Source organism: Humulus lupulus, chromosome 2 (assembly GCF_963169125.1).
Source record: "Humulus lupulus chromosome 2, drHumLupu1.1, whole genome shotgun sequence".
NCBI classification, from domain to species: domain Eukaryota; kingdom Viridiplantae; phylum Streptophyta; class Magnoliopsida; order Rosales; family Cannabaceae; genus Humulus; species Humulus lupulus.
This window is the reverse complement of record NC_084794.1, coordinates 294,868,233-294,877,607: the sequence shown is the minus strand read 5'-3', so window position 1 is coordinate 294,877,607 and position 9,375 is coordinate 294,868,233. Positions and strand designations below refer to the sequence as shown.

At 36.3% G+C, this 9,375-nt stretch overlaps 1 protein-coding gene across 1 annotated transcript; it reads right to left on the bottom strand.

Moving 5' to 3' along the window:
• Positions 1-1,330: 1,330 nt before the first annotated feature.
• LOC133819915 (kinesin-like protein KIN-12B) lies at positions 1,331-9,073 on the bottom strand. The gene is made up of 16 exons (XM_062253295.1): positions 8,616-9,073; positions 7,895-8,032; positions 7,727-7,810; positions 7,512-7,637; positions 7,372-7,431; positions 7,227-7,280; positions 7,053-7,145; positions 6,275-6,370; positions 5,918-6,060; positions 5,548-5,697; positions 5,336-5,465; positions 4,007-5,248; positions 3,809-3,907; positions 3,565-3,717; positions 2,697-3,494; positions 1,331-1,818 (listed from the first exon to the last, which is right to left on the bottom strand). The coding sequence occupies exons 1-16, from the start codon at positions 8,919-8,921 to the stop codon at positions 1,501-1,503; spliced, it is 3,990 nt and encodes a 1,329-aa protein (XP_062109279.1). The 5' UTR covers positions 8,922-9,073; the 3' UTR covers positions 1,331-1,500.
• Between the last annotated feature and the right edge of the window lie 302 nt (positions 9,074-9,375).

The window sequence follows — 9,375 nt, the reverse complement described above, 5'->3', positions numbered from 1 at the left end:
TTTTTGAGGATTTCTATAATTTTTAAGTTTGTCTGATTTTTTGTAATGCCAATTCGAACCCTTGATTTCAAACAATTATAATTAAGACATTCCGTTATATAAAATTGTGAAGAAAAAAAATGTATCTCCTCGCCTTTTCTCTTTCTCCTACCGCCAACTCACCGCCAACGAAAATCCAAAATATTTTTGAGTTTATTGTTGACCAAATTTGAACGAAGGAGTTAATTTTTAGTAAAAGTCTAAATTAGTATTAGAAAAAACAGGAGATGCCCAAATAGTATAAAAACCTACATTAATTTATACATAATACATATAATTTACAAAGGGGAAAAGTTGAGAACTACCAACTTTTAGAAGTAGTTAACTAAAATTAGACACTAAATATATTTAGTTGAACTTTACCCATTATTATCATGAGATTTCCTAATTTACCCTTATTTGAGCACATGATTCTAAGTGTTTTTGTAATGTGTATTATATGTGTCATATTATAGTTAAATTAGAAATGCATTCTAATTGTAATGTGTTTAAAATTAAAAAAAAAAACATGTAATTAAAGGGGTATAATGGGCACATTAATTAAAAATTTGAATACTAAAATAAGAATTAAAAATAATAGGTAAAAATGAAAGGGCATCATTTAAAATGGGTACAAGGTGTAATTTTTCCATTTTTTTACAAAGTTACATCTTTTACATTTTGGACCATGAATGGATGGGGGTTTTTCAGGCCTACATGTTTTCCATTTTTTTTTTCTCTCTATTTTCTATCCCAAGACTCAGTAGCTCCCAAAGATGGAATAGGTCCACTGGTAGGGATAGATTCATGTCAGAGAAGACAAGGCCACAAGCTTGTTGTTTTATGGTCTCTAAGAAAAGATAGGCTCCCAACTCTATCAAGAGGCTGCCAAAGTGAAAAAAAACTTGTGGACTGTCTAATTTTGCCTCCAATTCAACACAGAGCCATGGACATACATCTCTGATCCACTTGAAGATTGCCCCCTATCTTCTGGACACTTTAACCAAACAAATAAATGATCTAAGATCAAGGACATAAATTATTAAATGCCTCTCTTAATATATAGATATATATATATATTTGTCTTGAGAGAGACCCTACTCTACTACATTGTCATTCAAACAACAATGGGGTCTACCAATATATCCCAACTCTCCAGACCAAATTTGTTAAAATTTTCTCTTCATTTTTTCCACACCACATTTTGGACTTTGAAGGGTTACCCAACAAGACTTTAAGATGTTGTTACACACTAATGAAAATTTTACAAGTGAGAATAGATAATTTGAGGAGGGAAGAGAGAAAGTTTCAATGTTGAAAAGCTAGAGAGGCTAATGAATAATAAAATATGACTACAACAAAGTACAATGGAAGAACCACTTAGAAATGATCATCATACGAGCTATATTATATTATATATATAACACAGAAACTTTCTATTAGTTTCCTATGACACTAATTATGTCTCTCTACACATAATTATTATATGTTGCATCTATCGTAACCAGAGAACCATGAAGAGGGTTCTGCAAGTTTTGGTAACTCACCACCATCTTCACCATTATAGAATGGTTCAAATTCCTCTCTCCATTTATGGTCATTTGAATCATCACAAGGCTCCCCTTCGTCGTATTTTACCGTATCATCATCGAAAGCTGGTTTTGTTGTTGTGTCTTTAGGTAGACGAGAATCAGCAAGGAGCTCGTTGAGAGTGCTAATCTCCTTTTCATATTTTCTCTTCATTTTGTCCATCTGTTGATAGGCATTATCAGCTTCTTGCATTGCATCCATAGCTTGCTTCTGCAAATTTGAATAAGTGAAGTTAGAATATGACGGGAGTTGTGACTCGTACTGTTCACAATGCTAGTGCGCCTAGAGGCATATCGGGCCTGTTTGGTTGGGCTTTTACTTTAGCTTTTAGCTTCCCTAGAAGCTATTTCGTAAGAAGTCTAACTTCTTCTAAAAGAGCTTTTTAGAGCTAAAAGTCAAGACACGTTGGAAAGGAAACCCAACCAATTTTAAAAGAGCTTCAAAAGCAGCCCAAAAGTGGCTTCCCAAAGCCCAGCCAGCCAAATCATGTCTCACAAATTCTTATATCATATAAAAACATTCAAGGAAAAAAACAATATGTATACAATTTAAACAGTGGTTCAATACAATTTAAACAATATGTATACAATTTAAACAAGGAAAAAAACAATATGTATACAATTTAAACAGTGGTTCAATACAAGCATGCAATAATTTGATGATAAAGTAAAGTAGGCTATGAAGCCAATCTACTGCAAAATAAATTAGTTGAAAGTACACTCCATAATTATGTTTTTCATACATGACATAGCACAAATGATTACTAAGTGAATCTTCCTATCAACTATCAATTAAAATGCTAAAGAACAAGTTAAAACTTGGCTTTCATGACTAGCTTGCATTTACATGATTTATACAAGTCATTTCTTTCAAAATGCAAAACTAGTTCAATTTGTTTTTTTGTTCATTGGTACTAGGCATGTTATATTCCAACAATTTAGATTAAAATGAATTATGAAATATACATAAAAAAGCTAATAATTGAAGGAAACAAGCAAACAAACAAAAAAGTGCAAGAGAGAAAAAGAAAGAATTCGACGTACAAACTTGACAAATTAGTGGGAAAAAGACGACTACACTGAACTCACCTCGGCAGTGGCAACAGCTTCTTCGGCTTCTTTAAGCCGCACAAGTAATTCACCTGCAGCATGCACAGCCTCAGCAGTGTCCCTCAGTTGGGCCTGAAGACCTTTGTTCTCATCCCTAAGGTACCGCCTTTCTCTTTCTCTTTCTACTTTTAATGCTGAAATTTCAGCGGCAAGAGCATTTATAAATTTGGACTCAGCACCCCGAACTCCAGCTCTAGCAGCTGCTTTCTTGACGTCCTCAATTCCTTCTTGTATCTTCCTATGCCTTGCAAGCAGGTGCATATGTTTCTCTTCCAAATCTGCATATTGTTCTAGCATACGTGCATGTCCCTCCATGGCCAGCTGCATTGCTTCCTTCAGCTCTTCTGCACATTTCTTCTCAGTGTCTAGTTCCCGCGCTGTCTTTTCAGCTAGTAATCTGGTAGCATCGAGTTCAACTCTCAATTCATCAGCAAGAAAAATCCACTTACTTTCTGCCTCTGTCCAATGCTTTCTTTCCTGTTCAAGTTTGTCATCAACACTTTCATCCTTAGACTCCGAAATTGTACTAAGAGGAGGGGGCGCACTCGCGTCACATGCTTGTGTCAACTGCAGTACTGGGTTTCGCTTCCGCGATAACGATGATGAATCCACATAGTACTGAAGCTGACTTCTTAAGTCTTGAATTTCTTCCAACAATACTTCCCGCTCTCCCATATCATGAAAATTTCGCAAGTTTTCTAGCTCATCTTGAGCTCTTTTAAGCTCAATTTTTGTCCTCAAAACTTCTGGATGATTCTCATATTTCTCCTTCAAAAGCTGTAAATCATGGGTAAGCTAATTGCTCAAGGAAAAAGAACTGCAAGGAAACATTTGAATGAATCAATACCTCATGCTCATGTTTGAGGGATACTAGTTCTTCCTCCATGAAGTCCTCAGTGGGTAAAATACCATCCATAAGGCCTTCAAGACGCAAAATCTTATCCTCCCTCGTCTGTGTGATTATGGAATTGCATTCTCTTTCATGCTTGTACTGTTGGACCTGTAAATGGTAGGTGAGAGGGAACAATACTATTACTGATGATCAGAATAAAATACTAGATATGCATGGGTGAAAATACGAAAATACATACCAAACGATTAAGCTGCACTATCTCAGAAGTTTTCTTGGCACATAAGTCTTCTAGAGCCATTTCTCTCCGGATAGCTCCTGCCAAGACCTTTTCCACTGCCTGAGAAGTAAGAGAAAAATATGAGAAAGAAATTTCAGGGTATTATTTCAAGAGTAATTAAGTCATAACCAGAATATCAGCTCATGCCACTAAACATACTTTAGGAACTAATTTTAATTTTTCAGCAGATCCTATGCCATCAACAGGTACTAACTGCAGGTTCAAATCATCATTGGCCTCTTCTTTAGCCTCTAGTTGCATTCTGTTCTTGCAACTACCACACGTAAATTCCACCGAGTCTTCTGATTGAATAGTTTGCACACCGACATCAACTTTGGGAACTGGCAAAAAAATCTTAGATTCTGATGGTTTGTACGAGAACCTATATGTTGACCTCCTAAAAGCTGAACTCTGACGGTTACTATCAAATATTTCAAGACCATGGCGGATGCTTGCAGCCAAATGTTCAGTTGGTGCAAGAAAACTCCTGCTTGTTTGAGTAGATATAGTATTGGCAGAGCTCTCTTTTGGGGTTTTCGCCAAAGATGCACTCTTGTCCAATGGAACTTTTTGGGAAGCACTTAACATAGATGAGGTCCTCAAACTTTTCCTGCTGCTGTTAGTTTTTGGTGAAAGGCTTGGAGTTGGAGATTGAAGGTTTGGGGATACATCACATGGAACTATTGTGAGACTTGGAAATGCACCATTCATTGACTTATTTGGAGAATTGTTGCATCTATCTTCAATTGGCATGCACACAGGCTCTTCATAAGCTGATTCAGAGTTAGGTAAAGAGCAACAATTGTCCTGTACCATTTTGCTTTCTGATTCTTCATTTAGCAGTTCACTGGCAGAGGAGCCAAGGTTATTGTTGTCTTGAGCAGACAGTCCAGACAAACAGGTTTCAGTGTTATGGTTATTTTCCTCAGCAACATTATGAGAATTCAGCATATTATCATTAGAAATTTCTGGTTTTTCTCCAACAGCTTCACCAGAATCAACAATCATGGGCTCATCTTGTTGTGATATTACTTCTTCCATTTTGACATCCGTGTCCTCGAAATCCTGTTTTTTGGTACAGGGATGAGGATCATTAGAACTTCTCAATTCAGAGTCCACAAGTTGCGAATCTGATTTAACAATTTCCTCCTTGCTCAAAGCAGTTATGTTGCCAGCTCCACTTGCAGCTGATTGCTTCTCCACTTGAATGCACAGCTTCTCAACAGCTTCGTCATCAATCTCCATCTCCTCATCACCATCATCATCAATATGGGGTAATGTCATTGGGCGATTAATGGTAGACTTTAATAAATGTAAACTTCTACGTATCCATGCTGCTGAGTGTCCTCCATTAGAATCAAGTGGGTTAACTCCATTTGACTTTATTCGATGCAGCTCATCCTGTTGAGTATTTCAACTTAGTCATATCCCACAGGTTCACTTATTATTGATGAAGCACAACAGATTAAAATGCAGAAAAGAGCATACCCGTAGCTGTCGTATTACTTCACGCAAGTGGTTTACATCATCCTCTGTTACTTCATTAACAACTGCCTTGTTCTTGATAGCCTTAGCACGCTGAGCAAATCTCAATGTGCTGAAAGTCTCGCTCTTACAACTGCAACAGGAACTGATATAAATTCCCAATCTTGAAGAAAAAAAAATGGTTGCAGCAAGAAATAAAGATTTTGAAAGTTCACCTTTGTGTGGGTGATATAGCACAGACCATTGCTAATTTCGCATTCCCTCCAAGGGACTCCTGCAATAAAAATGTCAGCCTGGAATCTCTATAGGGGATATGTCTCTGCTTTCCTGTTTGGGAAATTTCAGCAAGAATGTTTATCAAATTCCTGCAACAGTAATTGACATCAATTAGCACCAGACTAATAATGCACAACAATATTTCCATTCAGATTAGATAAGTTGTTAAAATCTATCAATAATAATATTTCCATTCACATTAGCCATGGTAAGGGAACCCTAGATATGCTGCATGCACATGCACTAACTCAGTAAAAAATCTTTCACTATATTTATTAATTTATTTTAGTTAAATAAGGTAATGTTTACCCAAGCTGTGACAATGAACGATTAATATTTCCCGCTTCCTTTAAGCGCTCCCCTGCTGCACCTGTTAATTTTTGTCTCTCTGACCCTGCTAGATCAACAAGATTTATTCTGCTGGTTTTGAAGCTGCTCAGACCATCCGTGCTCTGCAAAAAGGGACAGCTAATTTCAGATCACTCAGAAATATATGATTAACACGGATCATTAATAAGAAGACATTTATGAAAACTACTTTACTATAGTGATCATTTATTTCAAATCAGATCAGAACTCCAAGAATATGACTTTCTCGTATAAAACAGGAAAATAAAATTTGATCAATAAAACCATAACTTCTGTCACCGCCATAAATGGTCATACCTTGCACCGAGATTCCAGAACACAGGTAAAAACAGTATGTGAGCGAGAACTCTCAGAATTAATGCTTGTTGCACCTGTCCTTCTGTTCAACAACCCCTGCAAAGTGTATTTGGAAGTTGTAATGAGAGGCATGCGAACAAGATAATTTCCATTTATAGCTCGTCATGCTATGGTAAGATTGATTACAAAGAGACTTCAAGCAAAAAGATGAGTTATTGAAACATTCTTTAGATAATTTTGGTGCACGATGTAATCTGTTCATAGTTATGCAAGTCACAACATGCCAAAGAGTGAAGCTGATAACAAGGGAAAATTCCAAGTACAGAAGCTTTGCAAGTTAGAAGTGCATTATTGCTGTGAATTCCTCCAATTTTACATTGACTAATTTTTATTTTAATTATTTTAAGAGGTGATATAATCATAAAGCTTCTTCATACTTCCGCAACTTGAATCAGTTGTTTTCCTTTATGTTCCTTAGAATGGAAAATTCATAAATCATATGCGGAATCTACCAATAAGAACTTACTTTCTTTATATGGTAACTGAAAAAAGAATCAGTCTTTAAGACAATTCCATGTACAACTAAGTGAATAATGCTATGAGTTATTGTGACATTCCCTCACGTGTTACCTTTTTTTATTTTAACAAAACTACCATAACCTTTTTTTTTATTTAGACATGCTATCAGACGTTTAAAAAACACATGAATGCGGCTAAAGAAAGAGAGAGAGAGTGAAGAGAGAGAGAGAGATAACTCCCAAAGCTTTAAAGAGCAAACCTTCGTTAAAAGCTTATTTACATCCTCCATTGTACGCACACACTCTTCTGTAAGATTTTCAACATAGATCCCTGATTTAACATCTTCTCTAATCTGTGAGAAAAAAATTGATAAAAATCCAGGTCAGTCATTATTCGTACATATAAGACTAGCTCTTAAAAAAATCTTATTTACCTGGAGGTTTCCTTGGTTAGGATCCAATAAATCCGTTATTTGTTCATTGTAAATCTGCAAAAAAATAGTTAGACGTAAATTTAGTAATTAAAAGGTTAAATAAACCAGCTGATCAATCTGAAATAGACGGTTGTGAAGAATCTACCTCAAGAAGAGAGCAGTGACACAAATACTTGAGTTGTTTATCCGAATTCTTGATTTGCTCCTGTGAGAATCCAGAGAAAACTTGAAGCAAATATATGACTTGGAATTTAACGACTCAAAACAAAGACAACTTAAAATTACCTCGTTTATGCGAGCAAAGAGACGCTCAAAAACTCGAGGAGTTAAACCTTGTTGATCACTCGATATGTTTTCATCCAACAATGCGTTGGCTGGACCCCACATAGTGTAAGTTTTCCCACTTCCAGTCTAACAACAATCAATGTAGATCAATATATATGTCACATATATATACTAAAGTGCAATGCAAAACTAAGCAAAGTCAAACTTCAACATACCTGGCCATAAGCAAAAACAGAACTGTTAAAACCCGCCATACAATTTTCAACAAGAGGCGCTCCCACAAGCTGGAAAAGATCAAGCTGCAATAAAAAAGTATAAAATTCAGCATTTACTCCATAATCATCAATTAAGAACCTGGGAAAATTTTCAGAATTGGATCGTGCCTGTGTTGCCTCTGGGTCCGCAACTGAGTCAAATGTGAAAGTTTGCCCGTTGATGGTTAAAGAATCACTTGAAAGTTTCTCGACTATCATACCTCCTTCATCCCTGTCATTGCGTGGTGGCCTCATTCGCACTACTACCTAAAAAATGAGTAATAATCGTAACAATTACAAAGGAGTCTCAGATCAAATAAATGTCAAATAAAAAAATAAAAATTTAAGAATCTGAATCTTCAAGCAGTTTGAACTCGGGGAGAGCAAACCAACAGTTCAGTTGAATATACTACTAAATTAGGTCGACCCTTTTTTCCTTAAAAATGTTATTCCTTTAAAAACCATACCATATATAATTGGAAGATAAGATAGCTATTAGTATTTATAGAAACTGCCATTACCTTCCAATTCCAAAGCCAACTAAATCGAAATTCAACTTCCATAATTATATCATTTTTCTAAAAAGGAAAGCCCATCCGAAAAATTGGATTAGAATCACAAGTTTAAACTGCTTGATAAATAGGGAAACTAACTAAATTTAAGCACAAGTAAAATCATTTTGAAATGCTTTAAATAAAATGTTGAGTAAACTCTTCCCAGAAGTTAAAACTACACACTTTTATTCAAACCAAATCGAACCCAAAACCCAAGTTACTCAGCCGATTCAAATTTCAACGCAGCTAAAAATAAGAAAATAAATTATTCCAAAACAAGAATCCACAAGTAATACCTGGACGCCAGAATCGGAGGATCCAAACACAGAGTTCTCAGGAACAGTCTCCATGTGTAGCTTCCTCTTAAGAGGGTTAGACGAGGGCGGGCGCGGAGGCAACGGACTCTTCAACTTAGCAGCAGCGGAGGGCGAGGGTTTGGGAAGCGGTGGCAATGAGTTAGGATCCGATGGCGGAGCGTTCTCCTTTGAAGATTTCTGCTTCCGCGAGGGGCGGATCTTGGCGGTGGCGCTGCTAGGGTTTTGGGAAGGCGGAGGCTCCGTCTCCCTCAAGATGGTGTTTCTTGGCTGCATGAAGTGCTTCATCGTCGTCGTGTGACTCCTCAGGTGGTCTTCTTCTTCTTCGACGCACCAGAAGAAACCAGACCAGAAGTTTTTAGAGAGAGAAAGGAGGAATCCACAGAATTGGAGAGAAGAAGATACAGAAGAGATAGAGATAGAGAGAGAGAGAGAGAGAACTAAGGGTTTGGAGAAGAAGAGAAGTGAAGAGAGAGAAATTAGCCGTTAGAGAGAGAGAGGGGGAAGAAATTTGAATTTGGGGAAAAGGCACGTGTGTAGGGCCCTATTTTTATTTTTATTTTTATTATTAGTAAATTATTTATTTATTTATCTTGTAATTGCTAATTATTATTATTATTAATTTGTTTATTTTGTGAGAGAAAAAGAGAAAACAATTTATTTATTTTTTGAAATTATTTATTTAATTTTTTAAAAATGGGTATTGGATCTGGAGCGTTTTGTATGGAGTTTGGAGGAACCC

Coding starts and splice junctions, on each gene's coding strand:
- LOC133819915 (XM_062253295.1), bottom strand. CDS start 8,921: ATGAAGCACTTCATGCAGCCAAGAAACACCATCTTGAGGGAGACGGAG. Junction 7,432..7,511: donor TCTTTGCTCGCATAAACGAG/GTAATTTTAAGT, acceptor GGATTCTCACAG/GAGCAAATCAAGAATTCGGA. Junction 5,698..5,917: donor CGTTCATTGTCACAGCTTGG/GTAAACATTACC, acceptor TTACTGTTGCAG/GAATTTGATAAACATTCTTG.